This window comes from Staurois parvus, unplaced genomic scaffold, assembly GCF_062004578.1.
Source record: "Staurois parvus isolate SC_StPar_1 unplaced genomic scaffold, SC_StPar_1.0 ptg000096l, whole genome shotgun sequence".
Lineage (NCBI taxonomy): Eukaryota > Metazoa > Chordata > Amphibia > Anura > Ranidae > Staurois > Staurois parvus.
The window spans coordinates 2,236,275-2,256,940 of record NW_028317892.1 but is presented as its reverse complement, the minus strand read 5'-3'; the positions used below and the strand labels follow the sequence as shown (position 1 = coordinate 2,256,940).

The following is a 20,666-nucleotide window of genomic DNA, read 5'->3' as shown; positions in this document are numbered from 1 at the left end:
GCGTGATACAAAATCTTTAATATGGTACTCCCTACCTGTAGTTGGGTTACTAAAGGACTCTCTTTTTTTATTGTCATTCTTAACCCTAGTGCAACTATAGCACTGGGCACAGGCAAAAAAAAGAATACAGGCACTTTAAAGAAAGTGAAACCTAATTCTCTCAGGGGGGCAACTATATTGTGGACTAGTTTAGCCCTTCAAGTTGGGGCTTTTTTATATATAAATCTTGGTGTTTCAGAAAGAACAGAACAAAGATGTTTGTCCAGTTTAGGTATGGGCCAATATTGCCTAACAATATGCTCCACTTATTTAAACTAGTTATTAAAATCCAAAATCACTGGTACCCCTTGTATCATATTATCCACCTTATTTTTATCTGTCAACAGGGACTCTCTGTCTAAAGATCTTACTTTGTCTCTTTTAGATTCTATAAATTGTGGTTCATAACCCTTTGCTATAAATCTATGTGCCAACATATGTGACTGATTTATAAAATATTCCTCTTTACTACAATTCCTTTTTAATCTCATAAATTGGCCCCACGGAACATTAACAAGCCAAGGTTTATGATGGCAACTATGACTAGGTATGTATGTGGGTATGTATGTGTTTCTATCTGTATTTTGAAGAACATAATAGTCTTAAAACCGCTCTCATCCTTAATAAGTTCCAAATCTAGAAAATGTATCCGGGTGGCACTCGAATTCCAATATTACTCATATCCTCTAAATCTTGTGAATTACCATCCCATAGGATGATTAGGTCATCAATAAATCTGTGATAAAGACTGAGCTGGGGAGAACATACTTTTAAAACTTCCTCTTCCTCCCATTGGGCCATATAGATGTTTGCTATACTCGGTGCAAATTTTGTGCCCATAGCCACCCCCGATATCTGCAAATAATAATTATTCAGATACCAAAAATAATTATGCTGCAAAACTTTAAACATTTCAAAAGGAACTTGTTTATTGGACAAACCACTCATGTGGCTAAAGGCCCACTGAGCAGCTTTCATCGCCCCTCATGATTAATGCTAGTATATAGTGATGCTACATCAGCTGTGAGCATTATGGTATCCATTTTTATATCACTTTCTGCTAGTAATTGTAAGATGTGCTTGGTATATTTCAAATAAACTATAGTGCACTTTACTAAGGGCTGTAGAAAACGATCAAGATACTCTCCTAAACTGGCAGTTAGGGACTTAATCCCATTAATAGTAGGACGTCCCGGTGGACTTACACTGTCCTTATGAATCTTGGGAATACAATATATTACAGGTAGTCTGCAAGTGGAAGGAACAAGATATTTCCCCTCCTTCTTAGTAAGAATATCATTATCAGCACCATATCAAGTGTTCTAACTCCTTAAATGTATGGGTGGGACTACTGGTCAGTATTTTATACATAACCAAATCTGTTACTAATTTATCCATTTCATTGAGATACTGTTGTTTGGACCAAACCACAATGCCCCCCTCCCCCCTTTATCCGCAGGGCGGATGACAAGCTCCTTCCTAGTTTCTAGTGATTTGATCCCATTCCTAATAGTTTGTGCTTCTGTAACTTTTTTTATTGGCATATTTTCCCAGTCTGCTAAAACCAATTTTTTTAACATATCCACGTTTGTTATCACCTACTGAGGGATTAAAAAGGGACTTATTCCTTAAATTAGTACTACACCCATCAATCCTGTGATAATCCAAAGGAAGTGGGTTCATAGCATAGAACCTCTTCATATTTTGCTTACAAACGAGCCTCTGAATGCTAACATAAGTATCAAATTTGTTCAAACCCTTTTTAGGAGCAAAGTTGAGTCCTTGATCTAAAACTTTTATTTCTGCCTTCGTTAGCCACTAAGGTAGTCTACCACTCAGATTAAATAGGCCCTGTCCTATCAATCCCTTCTTCTTTTTTTGTTGTACCCTCCTTCCTGCCCTACATCTCCTTTTCCCATGAACTCTCCCTACGTTTGTGACCTTCCCTTGGGGTGATTCCCTTCTAAAAAAGGTGGGAGAGGATGAAACCCCGAATTTTCATACCCTATACCTGTTCATATACCTGTTATTAAAAGGGACCTGATATTGGAAATGAGTTTTTTTAAACCTCGGTCTTTGTGGATGTGAATGCTTGTTATACTTGGTGCGGTCTGGCACCTGTCACACGTGAGTGCATATGTGGAAGTCTTTGTGATTAATAAATAGTTTTTAAAGGGTATACACTTTGTTACGTTTTTTGTTCATGAGGATTACTGCCGATCAAAGGGGTTCTTTGGAGTGAGCCATTTTGAGCTACTACTTATCAAGTTGATCTTCAGAGTCCAATTATTGGGACTAAACGTGAGGTTAGACCAAACATTATATGATGTGAGGTCACACTGTTGGAGGTGAGCAGATATCTGGTGGAGGAATTGTACACTGTCTCTGTGTTTGCAGTGGTGGTCACAGGAAGAAAATTTTTTTCATTAGAAATGTATTTGGACTTTTTATATTCATTTAATGTAGTCACATATGTTATGCGCTTATAATTGATGTGTAGCGCTGCACAAATATATATATATATATTCTTGCTTTTTATTTTGCCCATATATGAGACGGGTTTTTGTGCTTTACCAGCTACCTACAGTTTTGTTCAAAATAATAGCAGTGTGTTGAAAAAAGTGAATAAAGCTCAAAATCCTTCTAATAGCTTTTATTTCCATACACACAAATGCATTTGGAACACTGCACATTCTATTCCCAATCAAAACATGTAGAAAAATATATCAAATTTGTGTTGTTCCTCTAAAAAAAATTGAAGAAAAGTGAATATTAGGCTGTTCAAAAAAATAGCAGTGTTTGTATTCTTTACAAACTCAAACATTCACTATATAAACTGAACAATGTTTGAAGATTTGCTTTCCTTTGAATCACTTAATTAATATTTAGTTGTATAAGCACTGTTTCTGAGAACTGCTGTACATCTGTGTTGCATGGAGTCAACCAACTTCTGGCACCTGTGAACAGGTATTCCAGCTCAGGATGATTGGACTACATTCCACAGTTCTTCTCTATTTCTTGGTTTTGCCTCAGAAACTGCATTTTTGATGTCACCCCACAAGTTTTCTATTGGATTAAGATCCGGGGATTAGGCTGGCCACTCCATAACGTCAATCTTGTTGGTCTGGAACCAAGATGTTGCACGTTTACTGGTGTGTTTGGGATCGTTGTCTTGTTGGAACACCCATTTCAAGGGCATTTCCTCTTCAGCATAAGGCAGCATGACCTCTTCAAGTATTCTGATGTATTCACACTGATCCATGATCCCTGGTATGCGATAAATAGGCACAACACCGTAGTATGAGAAACATCCCCATATCATGATGCTTGCGCAACCATGCTTCACTGTCTTCACAGTGTACTGTGGCTTGAATTCAGTGTTTGGGGGTCGTCTGACAAACTGTCTCCGGCCACTAGACCCAAAAAGAACAATCTTACTTTCATCAGTCCACAAAATGTTGCGCCATTTCTCTTTAGGCCAGTCAATGTGTTCTTTGGCAAATTGTAAACCTCTTCAGCACATGTCGTTTTTTCAACAGTGGGACTTTGCGGGGGCTTCTTGCAGATAGCTTGGCTTCACATAGGCGCCTTCTAATTGTAACAGTACTCACAGGTAACTTTAGACCTTCATTGATCTTCCTGGAGCTGATTGTTGGCTGAGTCCTTGCCATTTTGGCTATTCTTCTATCCATTTGAATGGTAGTTTTTCGCTTTCTTCCACGTCTTTCAGGTTTTGGTTGCCATTTTTAAAGCATTTGCGATCATTTTAGCTGAGCAGCCTATCATTTTCTGCACTTCTTTATATGTTTTCCCCTCTCCAATCAACTTTTTAATCAAGGTACGCTGTTCTTCTGAACAATGTCTGGAACGACCCATTTTCCTCAGAATTTCAGAGAGAAATGCACTGTAACCAGCATGTACAACATTTGCTGCCTTCCTTCCTAAAATAAGGGCAATAATTGCCACCTGTTTTTCAAAGAATGAATGACCTCACTAATAGAACTCCACACTGCTATTATTTTGAACATGCCCCTTTCAATTAGCGATTCAATTACACAGAATCAGCAGCATGCATGTCATGACTGTTGGGTCTGTTGGATTTCTATTACTCTACTACACCTGCTAGTGAATTATTTGCCATGTAGAAATATCATTTCTACCAAAAACAGTGATTGATCAGGTTAGTGATGTCTGACTGCTGTTATTTTGAACACAACTGTATATTTTCTGGGGGTGATATTTATATCTTTTTAAATTTTTTGCTTCATAGTAGCGCGTAAGCTTCTTTATCACATTGTATGAAGAAAGATGTTTGCAAAGTTTTTTAACACAAATTAAGAAAACTTCCAGTGTTTTTTTGTTTATATACCAAAACATAAAAGACCCAGTGGTGATTAAATACCATCAAAAGAAAGCTATTTGTGTAAAAAAAATTATATAAATTTAATTTGGGTACAGTGTTGCATGACTGAGCAATTGCCAGTTAAAATAGCACAGTGCTGAATAACAAAAAATGTCCTTGTCATGAAAGGGGGGGAAAAGAGGTGAAGCGATTCATTCTACACTTACCAGATAAATCTGGTTTACACACACACAAAAATCCAATACTTTATTTTTCAAAACATAGTCATTCTGTTTGAAGAGATAGAAAGTCCTTTTTAGCATAGGTTTTTCTTCTTTTTTTTTTTTTTTTTTTTTAATGAAGTATACATAAAAGTGATTTTAAGTTTATCCAAAATACCTTCCTATTTTCTATTTATACATTACTTTTCAGAAACATGATATCTGGGTAGCACATTTATCTTTGTTCAGTTATGTTGTGGCATTACATATCTTATGAATTTGTGATGAAACCTTAGGATTAAAAGACTACAAAAGAACTGTAGGTGCAAGTTTTTTCCCCAGAAATTATGTTCTGTGGAAAACAATGTGAGTGTATGGTATTATGATCATAGAGTTAAGGCAAGGGAAAGTATAAATTATGCATTAAATGAAATAAAGCAATATTGTATATTAAAGGTGACCCTGTCAATAATAATAAACTATTTGGTAGTTACCTCTCTTGTGCCTCACTAATCAAGAGGTATTGCTGGCTTAAATAATATGTAAACCCAGCATTTCATTTTCCTGATATGTGCCTGCTGTACCATGTACTTATATGAAAAAGTATCCTGTTCATTCTCTTTGTATTGCTTCGTTTGTGTGAAATCCCTGGTTTTCCTGCCAGTTCCTCTGCTTTCCTATCATAAAATGACTACACTGGGCATGAGAGCACAGTATGGTCAGTTCTCTAGCTGTGCTGGGAACTCTGGCTGCTCTCCTCCAATGATCAGACTTGTGCTCACATGCCCCCTTCCTCCTGCACAGCCATTCACTGGGTAGATTAGTGTAGTGCTGTTTTTCCTCCCTCACCGCTCTATGCCGCTTAGAGCAGAGGGTATGTGATCACCTATAAAAAAGGTATTTATCATATTTTTTTATATCTATTTACATGTTTTTCCTTTCATTTCTATTTTACATATACTTTGTGCAGAAACCAGCACTTCTGGGTGTGTCATATATGGCCTCGGCAGCACTCAGTGGCAGTTGCTGCTGCCGACCTCCTCATCACTACAGGACAAAGTAGTTTGGAGGCAGAAATTACTGCGTACAGTAGAGAACTAGGAAAGTTGCAATCCCAAAAATGTTTGGGTTTTTTTAGCAAATTTTTAGCAAATTTAGGAGGAATATTTTTCTGTTTTTACTTGCATTTAAAGATTGCTTTAAGTGCCAGTTCACATATATATGTGGATTGGTTGCGGTTTGAACTGCATCCAATCCCCATGACATGTGAAATACCATTGCTTCCTATGGTGTCTGTTCACATATGTCCAGTGTGGATTCAGTGTAGTTGTACAAAGAGTCATGTATGATTTCTGAGCAGTGGGTTCAGGTGCGGAATACAGGCTATTGCCTTCTATGGGAACCTTTTTCTAAACTGCGTATGTGTGAACAGGCTAAAATCTGGACCGAATCCTGTGCCAATGTATACCTGACCTGAACCTGTAAACAACTACTGTATCAATTAGCTGTGAAACCTGAGCTTTAATCCACACACATATATGTGTGAATCAGCAAAGGATTTGTACAGACAAAACAAGAATGATTGTACAGTGCTAATGTAACCTACTAGAAATTGTACAATGCTGCATGAATAAACTGTATAATTTGTTGAACAAACACTGTCACTTTTACTATGAAAGCAACAATTATTGAGGACATGTAACTGTGTCTACACCTGAAAGTCTGGAAGAGTCATGGCACCAGTGTGTTCTCCGCAAGAAGAAAGCAATTCTCAGTCTTCCCTCTCCCAGACTCATCCCATAAAATAGTGTGCAGACTAGAGAATTTATAGGATTCTATTATCTCTGCTGTGCCATCTTAGGCTAGGTTCACACTACTGCAGTTTCCCTGCTGCCATGTTTGCACAGGGTCTCATTCATTTGAATGGGCTGCTGTATCTATGGACAATGCAGGTCAAAGGTCCCTGCGCCTTTTCCAAAATCGCAGCTGCAGGGAAACCACATAGTGCTATGCGCTTCCCAGTGCGTTGGGGTGGCAATAAGAATTAATCATCTGCTAATAGCAGCACGTTTTTGATGTGAGTGTGGGAAAGTGTGCCATTCTTCACCTGCAGAAGTGTGAACCTAGCCTTAGAGCTAGTTCACACTAGATTCAGTTCAGTGAGTGTTTTCCATATATTCCAATGGCCCTAGTTCACACCAGTGCAGTCAGTTCCAGTGCAGAAAAAAAAAGTAGAACATGCTGCATTTTTTCTGGACAGAACTGGTCTAGAACATAGCAAACTGCATTAAAACTGCACCGTAACTGCAAAAATGTATCTGAAATGCTTTTGTAGTGCGTTTTTTGTAGTGTGAACTGGCCCTAAATCCCAGAAGCAAATGCTGCCCCTGGATGATGCCTAAACAAACATGTTTCTTGCATTCTAGGGAGTACGGACTATGAAAGCTTGTAAGGGAAAGTACTGTGAGCTCTTTGAGAGGCAGTAAATACAAAAAAACTTTATGTATGTATTTAACATGGGGAAAAATACTGTATATCTGAAACTAGGGCTGCTTTGAAGGAAACCTGTCCTGGAAGAAGAATGTTTGCTGCCCTCATTCAGAAAATGCCTATTACCTAGCTGTCTCTGACCCCTGTACTTTGTGAGTCACGGATCTGGCACACATATGTATATTGGGAGCTATGACTGCACTAGGTCAGTGTATTAATATTGAAGCAAATGAGCATGGCATGCAACTCTCTTTCAGAAGGGGATTGACAATGGCAAGCTATACAGTATATTTCTCATGACAGATTTACTTTAAAGAGTATTACATTTTTTATAAATAAGAAACATTATACTTACCTGCACTGTGCAATGGTTTTGCACAGAGCAGCCCCAGTCCTCCTTTTCTTAGGTCCCCTGCCATTGCTCCTGGCTCCTCCCCCTGCTGACTACCCCCAGAACAAGCAGCTTGTTTTGCGCGCACTTGTGTGTGCCCACTCCCGAGCCCTGCTCTGTGCCATTGGCTCCTGTTGCTGTCAATCACAGCTAGTGAGGAGGGGGCAGGGTTAAGCCCCATTCTGTGTCTTATGGAGTTAAGTGAGGGACACTCACTGGCTGTGACTGACAGCAGCAGGAACCACTGGCTCTCACTGCTATATCTGAGCCAATCAGGCAGGAGAGAGCTGAGAGAACCTCAACTCTCATGCACACCGCTGGATCGAGATTGCCTTTAAATCCCAACTCCGGGAATTATACAAAATTCACCCGTGCAATGATCATGTGTAATACTTGCCTTGCTCCAGCTGGTAGCTGCATGCCCTGACATTATCAAGTACAATGCAGGGGGAGGAGGAGAACAGCAAAGCTTACAAGAGCCAGGAATAATTTTACATTTTATTCCTCTACCCTTAGATTAACAAGTGCTAAAATCTTCTAGTTTATAAAAAATTATCTATTGAACCAAATCAAATTATACATATATGCTTAAGTGTCCATAAATACTGAAACAGCAGACACTTGTGCTTTCCTTTACAGGACCCTGTTAAAACCATTATTTCTGTTCACTGATATGTATGCTCTGGTATACACATGCCTTAGGGTAACTGAGTAGGTAGTAAGTAAAAGGTTGTGAGAGTCTTCCCCTGTGTAGCAAAGAAACACAATTAGGTCCATATATATTTGGACACAGGCAGAATTTTAGTTTTTTTTCCCGGTATTTAACAAAACATATTCAAGCTATAGTTCTATAATGGATATGGGCGGACAGTGCTCACTCTCAGGTTTAATTTGAGGATTTGTACGTCCAAATTGGAGGAAGGGTTTAGGAATTACAGCTCTTAAGAGTAGCCATCCCACCTTCAAGGGACAAAAAGTAATTGGACAATTGAATCAAAAGCTGTTTCATGGCCAGGTGTGGGCTACTCCTTTGTTTATTCTTCATCGATTAAGCAGGTAAGAGGTCTGGAGTTGATTTTAAGTGTGGTATTTGCATTTGGAATCTATTGCTGGGAACCTACATCATGCGTTCAAAGGAGCAGCTCCATGCAAGTGAAACAGGCCATTGTAAGGCTTCAAAAACAAAAACAAATCCATCAGAGAGATAGCAGCAACATTAGGAGTGGCCAAATCAACAGTTTGGTACATTCTGAGGAAAGAAGAACGCACTGGTGAGCTCAGCAACATAAAAAAGGCATGGACGTCCACGGAAGACAACAGTGGTGGATGATTGCAGGATCCTCTCTAGTAAAGAAAAACCCCTTCACAACATCCAGACAAGTGAAGGACACTCTCCAGGAGGTGGGCGTATAATTGTCAAAGTCTACATTCAAGAGAAGACTTCATAAGAGCAAATACAAAGGGTTCACCACAAGGTGCAAACCATTCATAAGCCTGAAGAATAGAAAAGCCAGATTACATTTTTCCAAAAAAAGCCAGACCAGTTCTGGAAAAGCATTCTTTGGATGGATGAAACTAAGATTAATCTGATCCAGAATGACGGGAAGAAATAAGTGTGGAGAAGGCTTGGAACAGCTCATGATCCAAAGGACACAACGTCATCTGTAAAACATGGTGGAGGCAGTGTGATGGCATGGGCATGCATGGCTTCCAGTCGCACTGGGTCATTGGAGTTTATTTATGATAAGACAGAAGCAGCCGGATGAATACTGCAGTGTTTACAGAGATACGGTCAGCCGAGATTCAGCCAAATGCAGCAAAGTTGATTGGACGGCGCTTCACAGTACAGATGGACAATGATCCAAAACACACTGCAAAAGCAACCCAGGAGCTTTTGAAGGAAAAGAAGTGTAATATTCTGCAATGGCCAAGTCAATCACCTGATCTCAACCCAATTGAGCATGCATTTCACTTGCTGAAGGCAAAACTAAAGGCAGAAAGACACACAAACAATGAACAACTGAATACAGCTGCAGTTAGAGCCTGGCAAAGCATCAGAGAGTAGGAAACCCAGTCTTTGGTAATGTCTATGGGTTCCAGACTTCAGGCAGTCATTGCCAGTAAACGATTCTCAACAAAATATTAAAAATGAACATTTTATTCATTTGACCAATTACATCTGAGCCTCTGAAAATGGAGGGAATGTATATAAAAATGGTTGCAGTTCCTAAAATTTGTATTTGATATTGATGTTCAACCCCTTGAATTAAAGTTAAAAGTCTGCACTTCAAATTCATTTGGATTGTTTCATTTTAATTTATTCTGGTTGCATACAGAGCCAAAAGTATGAAAATTGTGCCTGTGTCCAAATATATATGGACCTAACTGTGTAAATAATGCCAAATAATCCATTCATTTGGGTTAAAAAAAAAAGTTTCCCAGTGAAAACCAACAAATGGATAGTTTATGTGGACTGGGACCCCATAAAATCATTATTCAGAATCAATCTGGAGCCCTAATCATTCATCCTTTGTTAAGCACGTTGATAAATGCTGGATTTTTGTTTTGTTGCATTGCCAAACTTCTGCATGCATATGGCCAACATTATACCCGACTGAAACACGCATAAATATTTATGTAAATAAAGCCGTCGCATGCGCGTCATAAGTTGTGCCAAATACATATACAGCTTTAACCTAGTGATATATAAGGATGCTCTCCAGGGTTTAAAAGTCTCTAGATAAAGGGAACTATAACAGACCTCCCATCTAAAACTCTTTATACCCTGCAATTCTTCTTAAATGGAGAGTGACATTTTTACCCATATACCGCGATAATGGTTTGAAAGTTGCGGAGCGGTGCTGGAGATACAGAAGAAAATATGCTAAAATGCCACCTACACAGGCCCTCTATCGTTATAGCTGGGCAAGGCACTTTTACCAAGGGCAGCAGCAAACATTTAAGTACCATTTCTGCTGCCCAACACAAGCCATGGATTTTTTCCTTCAATATACTGTGTTAGCGAGGTTGATTAGATAAAGATGTTCCTATTCTGAACGTGCATTCTTCTGTCAGGTGCTTCAATAAAGTCTTTTCCTCTACAAAAGAAATGCCAGCTTGCTTAGCATGTTCTGTAGCATCTTGTCCATGACCTCTGTCAGATGTCTGAGCAGATGATGATGAGCTCATATATCTTGCTCTTCTTATTCCTCTCAACTGTGGGTCACACTTGACTCTGAAACAATCTCAGGATGTGATGTTCAATGACCTGTTGGACTAGAGAAAATTGTAACACCATAAGCTTGACAAAAACAATCTCAAGTCCATTAATTTCTCTGTTTTCTAACTCTATATAGGCTACCAAGGTTATGTCTGTCTTCTTTGTGTCAACAGTATTAAATATACCTTCCACGCAGAAACAATCTTATAGCTACAGAACTGTTCCTTGGCTTCCATGCAAGCGGCAACAATAGAACATGCCCAGGATCTATATAACATAGCAAGTAGGCAATTTTGTCACTCCAGCTGTTGTTGAACTACAAGTCCCATGAAGCATTGCAAGAAACAGTCATGATGAATTTTGTTTCACCATAGCTGGTGTGCTTGCTCTGGAGGCACTCAGCAGGGGAAGGGGAAAAGAGCACCGGCAGGGGATCGGGGCTGCTGTGTGCAAAACCATTGCACAGAGCTGGTAGGTATGACATGTTTGTGTGTTTTTTTTTTTATCTGAGCCTTTAATATCATCAATTTAAAACTAAAATCCAGCCCATCAGCTAAACACAGGTGAAATACAAATATGGGAGCTGTTTCATCTACGAAAATGTAGAACCGTCTATGTCCATCCAGTTCATAGATTTACACTGCTCTGGCAGGACAAGAGGCCTGATTTTTCTCTATTGCAATTAATAATACAGCTAGGACCTTGTTCCTACTGCAGCTTGTGACTGGAAAGTGAAGAGGAAGCAACACACGGAGCTCAATCTCTCTGTCACTTTGCTATTTTGTTTTTTGGGGGGTTTTTTTAGCATGCTCCTTGTTGCCAAATGAGCACTGCAACACATGTTTTTGGCTTCTTACACAGCCCCTCCCTCTCCTAGTCTGAGATGTTGTACAAGGGATTGTATGGGGCCAATATCAAGTCAAATTCAGTTACTTGAATTTAAGTTTGCATTTAAACAGCAATATATTTGAAGTAGAACTATAGGCAAATCTTTTTTTTTCATTTTGTATAGCAGTAGAGGAGGGTTATAGCCCCTGTAAGTTTATTTTTTGCCATCTGCATCCCATTGGGGAGAATTCCCATCACTTCCTGTCCCATAGCCAAAACAGGAAGTGAGAGGAAATCCCTGCAAATTAAGGGAATCCCTACAGCCCCCCAGGTCACCAGAACTAATGTCAACATGGGAGGATTTCCCCTCTATTGCTCTTCTTGGGACAACCCAAAATGTGGGATTTTCTTTAAACTTTCAATGATAACGGTAAACAGGACAAAAAGAGGAGGTGAATCTCCCTCACAGGGGGCACAGACAGCATTAACAACTGACAGGGGTTCTAATCCATCTCCACTCTATCCAAAATGAAAAAAAAAAAAATTGCCTTTTGTTGTGCTTTGAGCCTTGACACATTTGTGAACTTTTAAATCAAGTAAACTTTTTATTGAGGGGAACAGACATGCGGTCGCATTACATATTCAATGAAAACAAACAGGTCGATTAGACAAGCGAGTAATGCATTATACAGACTGTAGAGCCTTTGCCGCAGGCAAGGAAAGGAGGACCAGCATAATAACAACCAACATAATAGATTGACAGAGAGTAATCATTCCTCCTCCTCCTCCTCGTCACAAGTAAATGTAGAGTCGAGCCATTTATCCCAAACTTTGTGATATTTAGCAGGGCATCCTCTATGTATATAAATGACCTTCTTATATGGTAAAGTACTATTTACTGCAGCTACCCACTGTGAAAACGTAGGCGACAACGCCTGCAACCACATATGAGCAAGCAATGATCTAGCCACAAATAGCGTCTCTTGCAAAAAAAGGCTAAAATTTGTCGGTTTCTGAACTAGGAAGAAAACCGAGCAGGCACTGCTTAGGGCAGAGGTTAAGGGGAGAGCCCATTTTGTCATGAAGACACCAGACCACCTGAGACCAGTAACCCCGAATGAGGGGACAGGACCATATTAAATGAAAATACTGTCAGGGTCCCCACATTTACGGCACAGTGGGCTATGTTGTGGCCTGTATTTAGACAATTGAATTGGTGTCAAGTAGGTTCTACAGGTGAAACCCGAAAAAAAAAACTTGTGCAAAAGTTCATTTATTTCAGTCATGCAACTTAAAAGGTGAAACTAATATATGAGATAGATAATAAGGGATCCTCCTGCGCTCATGGGAATAATTGACAAAATACAGCTGCTGTCACTTAGCTGATACCAATAAGTGCAAAATAAAATTAAAAATTAGTGAAGCGCTTGTATCACATGAATACAATCATGTATCTCCATATAGTGTAATTATAAATCAAAGTGACCACTATATATAATAAATGTGTGTTGACTCCCTCTAGTGAAAAGAAAAAATAGTGTCAACCAAAATAGCTAAATAACACACATTAGGAAACTAAATATATAGTGCATAAATCAAATATAATGAACAGAATATATATATACGTGAAAACAGAATATTGGCCACATACAATGGTGTCTAAATTATACATAAATGATATATGCCATAGGTGAACAAGACAATATCAAAGGTGAAAAAAATATTCCATGCATGTGACTGTGCTTTAAGCTGGAACACACACGTGATCTCCACTTCTAAGTGCAAGTACTCTCCTTCAAATGGCAGCAATGCCTGCTCACCTCCCTTCCTCGACCCACACAGGGCCTCAAAGCAGTTACCACCTCAGTGGTGTATTCCTCTGGCAGACTCCTTATTCCTCCTCCTCTCTTATGCAACTCATAAAAAGACAAGAAAGCCTTCCATAGTGTAGTAAATTTAATAGGCAAAGTTAAAAATTACAAAGTATTCCACTCACATGCTCCTTTCCATAAAAAAGCGTTTTTCCCAGCCTGTGGGTAGATATGCATGCACCTGGGGGAATCCAATATGGCCACTGTGTCCGGACATACGTCACCAGGAAGTAGACAAACCGACGCGTAGCGTCACGTGCGTCGTGACTTCATCAGGGAACCCTGATGAAGTCACGACGCACGTGACGCTACGCGTCGGTTTGTCTACTTCCTGGTGACGTATGTCCGGACACAGTGGCCATATTGGATTCCCCCAGGTGCATGCATATCTACCCACAGGCTGGGAAAAACGCTTTTTTATGGAAAGGAGCATGTGAGTGGAATACTTTGTAATTTTTAACTTTGCCTATTAAATTTACTACACTATGGAAGGCTTTCTTGTCTTTTTATGAGTTGCATAAGAGAGGAGGAGGAATAAGGAGTCTGCCAGAGGAATACACCACTGAGGTGGTAACTGCTTTGAGGCCCTGTGTGGGTCGAGGAAGGGAGGTGAGCAGGCATTGCTGCCATTTGAAGGAGAGTACTTGCACTTAGAAGTGGAGATCACGTGTGTGTTCCAGCTTAAAGCACAGTCACATGCATGGAATATTTTTTTCACCTTTGATATTGTCTTGTTCACCTATGGCATATATCATTTATGTATAATTTAGACACCATTGTATGTGGCCAATATTCTGTTTTCACGTATATATATATTCTGTTCATTATATTTGATTTATGCACTATATATTTAGTTTCCTAATGTGTGTTATTTAGCTATTTTGGTTGACACTATTTTTTCTTTTCACTAGAGGGAGTCAACACACATTTATTATATATAGTGGTCACTTTGATTTATAATTACACTATATGGAGATACATGATTGTATTCATGTGATACAAGCGCTTCACTAATTTTTAATTTTAATATATGAGATAGACTCGTTACATGCAAAGCAAGATAGTTCAAGCCGTGATTTGTCATAATTGTGATGATTATGGCTTACAGCTCATGAAAACCCCAAATCCACAATCTCAGAAAATTAGAATATTACATGCAATCAATAAAACAAGGATTGTACATAGAACAATATCGGACCTCTGAAAAGTATAAGCATGCATATGTACTCAGTACTTGGTTTGGGCCCCTTTTGCAGCAATTACTGCCTCAATGCGGCGTGGCATGGAAGCTATCAGCCTGTGGCATTGCTGAGGTGTTATGGAAAACCAGGATGCTTCAATAGCGGCCTTCAGCTCTTCTGCATTGTCCGGTCTCATGTCTCTCATCTTTCTCTTGGCAATGCCCCATAGATTCTCTATGGGGTTCAGGTCAGGCAAGTTTGCTGGCCAATCAAGCACAGTAATCCCACGGTCATTGAACCAGGTTTTGGTGCTTTTGGCAGTGTGGGCAGGTGCCAAGTCCTGCTGGAAAATGAAGTCAGCATCCCCATAAAGCTTGTCTGCAGAAGGAAGCATGAAGTGCTCCAAAATCTCCTGGTAGACGGCTGCGTTGACCCTGGGACCTAATGAAGCACAGTGGACCAACACCAGCAGATGACATGGCTCCCCAAATCAAAACAGACTGTGGAAACTTCACACTGGACTTCAAGCATCTTGCAGTGTGTGCCTCTCCATTCTTCCTCCATACTCTGGGTCCTTGGTTTCCAAATGAGATGCAAAAGTTGCTCTCATCAGAAAAGAGGACTTTGGACCACTGAGCAACAGACCAGGTCTGTTTTTCTTTAGCCCAGGTAAGACGCTTCTGACGTTGTTTGTTGTTCAGGAGCGGCTTGACAAGAGGAATACGACATTTGAAGCCCATGTCCAGGATCCGTCTGTGTGTGGTGGCTCTTGATGCACTGACTCCAGCCTCAGTCCACTCCTTGTGAAAGTCCCCAACACTTTTGAATGGCCTTTTCCTGACAATCCTCTCCAGGCTGCGGTCATTCCTGCTGCTTGTGCACTTTTCCCTTCCGCATAACTTTCTATTTGATACAGCACTTTGGGAACATTAAACTTCTTTTGCAATTACCTTTTGAGGCTTTCCCTCCTTATGGAGGGTGTCAATGATGGTTTTCTGCACAACTGTCAGGTCTGCAGTCTTTCCCATGATTGTGATTCCTACTGAACCAGACTGAGAGACCATTTAAAGGCTCAGCAACCCTTTGCAGGTGTTATGGCTTAATTAGCTGATTAGAGTGGGAGACTTTGAGCCCAGAATATTGCACCTTTTCACAATATTCTAATTTTCTGAGATTGTAGATTTGGGGTTTTTATGAGCTGTAAGCCATAATCATCAGAATTATGACAAATCACGGCTTGAACTATCTTGCTTTGCATGTAATGAGTCTGTCTCATATATTAGTTTCACCTTTTAAGTTGCATTACTGAAATAAATGAACTATTGCACAATATTCTAATTTTTTGAGTTTCACCTGTGTGTATAATATATAGCTGAGTGAGATGGTTCGACAACCTTGGGGAAACCATCTCAGTCGAGAACACCACCTCCTCCCACATTTCATCATCCAGCTCCCCCACATCCACCTCCCAGCGGGTTTTACGACGGTATGCCAATAATGATGCAGAAGGTAAGAGTAGAGCATTATAGAATGTAGACGCAAGTTTCTTGGATTCCATGCCCAAAATCACATCCAAAAGACAATTAGAGTTGGATTGTAAAACAGAGTCATCGAACTGGGCACGCAAAGCATTTTGGGGAGGTCATATTCCCCTTTGAGGTCCTGAAATGATTTGACACCCGCACTGGTGAACACCTGGGAAACGTACAAAATCCCCCTGCTGATCCATAAGCTAAAATCAGCGAGTGTGCCACACTTTAGAACTTTAGCGTAGAAATATTAGGTTGCTTGGGGTAAATACCAAAGAAAAAATGATTAGTATGTTGTCTTTGTGTTCAGTAAAATTAAGTTTAGTATATTTTGTTTACTAAAAATATGGGTTTGAAAAACAGTTGTGCAAATATTGTGCGACATTACAAAAAAAATTAACTTTCAACATTTGATTTAACAAGGTCTCTGCTTTTAGTAAAGATATAAAATGTTTTGGGGATTTTAAGTAATTTTCCGTTCTAAAATGTGCATTTTAACAGGTTTCCGGAAAAAAAATTAAAAATGCAGAAACAGCTCTGGCAGGGAAAGGGTTAAAGCATCATTCAGCACCAGTATGAGGTTTTAAAACAGATTTTAATGTGTAACTAAAGGCAGCTTTTTTGGACAGCGTGGAAAGGGATTAGAACACCTACTAGTTTTGCATTGCAGTCTGTGCTGTTATCATTGAAAGTGCAAATAAAAGAAAATCCCAAAATTTTGAGTTGTCCCTAGAAAAGTAATAGAGGGGAAATCTATTAATAGGGACTTTAGTTCTGGTGACCTGGGTTCCCCAGGGATTCCTTTAATTTGTAGGGATTTCCTTTCACTTCACTTGTTTTAGCTGACAGGAAGTGAATGTAAATCTCCCCAATGGGACACAGATGGCAGCAAAAATAAAACCTGACAATGGTTATAACACACACACACTTACTTTTGCTTATAGTTCTGCTTTAATATGAGTGCTGGCTGTCACTTTAAACAAGCTGCTAGCAGGCTTGAGTTAGGTTCAGCACAGCTTAAAGTTTGTTGAAAGTCTGCAAGCAGTTTGTCTTATTAATATATATTCAAATAGTAAAGAAAATGTATACGAGCGCACCTACAAGTGCAATGTAGCAGCTGTGCACCAGGTAACCATGAAAACTTATAAAACAATATAAATCAGAAGATGCAGCACTAGTGGAGTTTCAGTGGAGTTTCGGTTCCGGCTGTTTGCTGAGTTGCGGAGGAGATAAGAGGGATCAGAGACTCCCCTGGGGAGTATCAATTCACAGCCATTCATCTCACTGCTGGGGAAGGAGCGTTTACAACCATTAAGGAGCAGTCCACAGGCCACCATCCGAGGGATCACCCTGATGTCCTAGCAATAACATCCAGGAGCACTGGAGGGAGGCTATTGGATTCCAGACCCTACCTTGACCAGCTGATGACCTCAGGGGAAATTATATATTTACAAACGCTCATTAAACTGTGCGTTCTGGTGAGTGTGCATTTCTTCTGCACTATATCGCACAGCACCTTATCACCAGGAGGATATGAATAGATGAGAGCACTTGAAGTCACTTGGATATCATCACATGAACTGCTTATTTTATATTTATTTATTTATAGTATCTCTTTTTTAGCGCTGCATCTTCTGATTTATATTATTAATATATATGTCTACACCCCTGAAACCGGAGCTGAAAGGTGTTTACACTTTCATTGACAGCAACACATGTCATACACCTGCAGTAGCAGGGCTGTTTTGCACACACTCCTGGCTGCTTCCACAGACCTCCGATTCCCCAACTTGCCCGCCCCCACCCAACAAACAAACCCCACCTATTATCTGTGTTCTGTTAGCTTTAGTGGAAACCAGGTGAGAGACATCAGGGGTCTAATAGAGTTTGTCATATTAAAATATTTGATTCCCTACGTGATAATAAAGTTACATCGAAACATTTAAACCCGCCTTGTAAAAAAGTATCAAGACCGCCACCCACCCCACATAGGAAGGTTAACATGTGTCAGGCCTGCCTACGTATGAAAATGTTGATTGCGATACACCTGTAAGAGATTGCCACATACTGTACTCTGAAGTGACAATGATAATTCTAGGGTCATTATTCACAGTTAATGATAGCGGATGGACACCGCGTACTACCCAGTATGACCAGCATGTTAACTTTATATAGACAAATGTTGCCGGTTTGTATTCATGAATACAGAAAATTATGTTTTCAGTGAAATGATATTTAATATACCTTTTTTATGACCCAATGCCACAGCAAGATCCATTGGGGTATATCCAGAATCTGCCTCCATAGTTAAGTCAGCTCCTCTCTCTGTAGGTATAAAATATGCATGTTAAAAAAAAAAAAAAAAAAAAAAAAAAAAAAGGGTACAAATGTACAAATACACTCATTATAAAACACAGTTCAGTGTGACGGATTTTATAAAAGGATCACATGTTGTTTATTTATAACCCCCTCCCTGTTGGTAACAGCATAGCTTAATGCATTACAGTGTCACAATGTGCTTTGTTGATTTCCTCTATATTTGTTTCTGAAACATGAAACAGAAATGTCACGATGTAGAAAAGAATGCTTTCATGTATTCCTGCAAATGGACCCCTCCATCCCCCAAAACAAACTAGACCAATATAAAATTACTGACAGAAGATTTCAGCCAGGGAAAAGGTTTTAAATATTACCTAGCAACACCTCCACACATTTCACATGATTTCCTCTTACAGCATACAGTAATGGCGTCCCTCCGTTCTGTAACAAAGAAAGATAGTTTAGGTAAGAAATTATTTTGGCACATTTGTGTCAAAATAACTAAAGCTGTGCTCAAAAGTTTGCATACCCTTGGATAATTGGTAATAGAACGTATGTACCATTTTTAAAGAAAACACGAGGGAGCATGCAAAAAGCACATCTTTTATTTATTATGGGATACATATTCAACTCTAGGTCATAACAGAATGGTGCAATCATAAAACAAAACACGACAACAAATAAACAAATGAAATGATCCCTGTTCAAAAGTCTGCATTCCCCTTAGTTCTTAATACTGCATATTGCCCACTTTAGCAACAATGACAGTGTGCAGTCTTTTGTAATAGTGATCTATGAGGCCCTGAATTCTTCAGGTGGTATAGCTGCCCATCCATCTTGGCAAAATGCATCCCAGTCATGCAAAGTCTTTGGTCGTCTTTCATGAACCGCACATTTGAGATCTCCCCAGAGTGGCTCTGTCAGGAGACTGATAGCCACTCCAGAACCTTCATTTTTTTTCTGTAACCAATGGATGGTCAAGCCTTGTGCTTAGGGTCACTGTCATGCTGGAAGGTCCAAAAGCATCCCATGCGCAGCTTTCGTGCAGAAGAATGCCAATTGTTTCCCAGCATTTTTTAATACCATGCTGAATTCATCTTGCCATCAATTTTCACAAGATTCCCCATGCCCAAGAGCATCCCATGCGCAGCTTTCGTGCAGAAGAATGCCAATTGTTTCCCAGCATTTTTTAATACCATGCTGAATTCATCTTGCCATCAATTTTCACAAGATTCCCCATGCCCAAGAGCATCCCATGCGCAGCTTTCGTGCAGAAGAAGGCCAATTGTTTCCCAGCATTTTTTAATACTATGCTGAATTCATCTTGCCATCAATTTTCACAAGAATCCCCATGCCTTTAGAGCTCACACACTCACAAAAAAAATCAGTGAACCACCACCATGCTTCACAGTGGGGATGGTATTCTTGTTACTATAGACTTTGTTGACCCCTCTCCAAACACAGAGCTTATGGTTGTGACTATAAAGCTCTATTTTAGTCTTGTCACTGCAGATTACTGTGTCACGATGTTGGGCATATTGTAACCGGGCTTTTTTGTGACACTGGCACAGCAAAGCCTTCTTTTTGGCAACTCGAACCTGCAGCTCATTTTTGTTCAAGTATTTTATTGTGCTCCTTGAAACAATCCCACCGTCATTTCCAGAGCAGTCTGTATTTCACCTGAAGTAACCTGTGGGGTTTTCTTTGTATCACAAACAGTTCTTCTAGCAGTTGTGGTCTTGGCTGCAAACTTTCCTGGTCTATCTGATCTTGGCTTGGTATCAAGAGATCCCTTCATTTTCCACTTCTTAATAGGTGATTGAACAGTACTGACTGGCATATTCAAGGCTTTGGATATCTTTTTATATCCTTTTCCATCTTTATAAAGTTCCATTACCTTGTTACGCAGGTATTTTGACAGTTCTTTTTTGCTCGCCATGGCTCAGTATCTAGCCTTCTCAGATCTTAGTGAGAGCTAACAAATTAATTGACTATTTATACACAGACACTAATTGCAATTTAAAAAGCCACAAATGTTAACCTTTAAATGTCATTCTAATCTGTGAGTGTCACCTTGTGTGTCTGTACCAAGGCCAAACATTCCAGGGTAAGTAAAGTCAAATTTTGATCATGGCCATTTGGTGATTTCTGTTATCATTAGGATTTAAAAAGGAGCCAAAACAACTATGTGGTAATAAATGGCTTCATAGAATCGCTATCCTTAAATAAAAGACT

General features: G+C 39.6%; 1 protein-coding gene across 2 annotated transcripts in view; it reads right to left on the bottom strand.

The window, feature by feature from the left end:
- Positions 1 to 4,457: 4,457 nt before the first annotated feature.
- The window catches only part of RFXANK (regulatory factor X associated ankyrin containing protein), a 37,610-nt gene continuing 21,401 nt past the window's right edge, over positions 4,458 to 20,666 (bottom strand). For both annotated transcript variants that reach the window (XM_089670813.1, XM_089670812.1), the window contains exons 7-9: positions 18,806 to 18,872; positions 18,357 to 18,437; positions 4,458 to 10,759 (exon numbers count right to left, since the gene is read on the bottom strand). In XM_089670813.1, the coding sequence (XP_089526939.1) occupies positions 10,707 to 10,759; positions 18,357 to 18,437; positions 18,806 to 18,872 (201 nt within the window). In that variant the 3' untranslated portion in view covers positions 4,458 to 10,706. The remainder of the gene's footprint in view (positions 10,760 to 18,356; positions 18,438 to 18,805; positions 18,873 to 20,666) is intronic.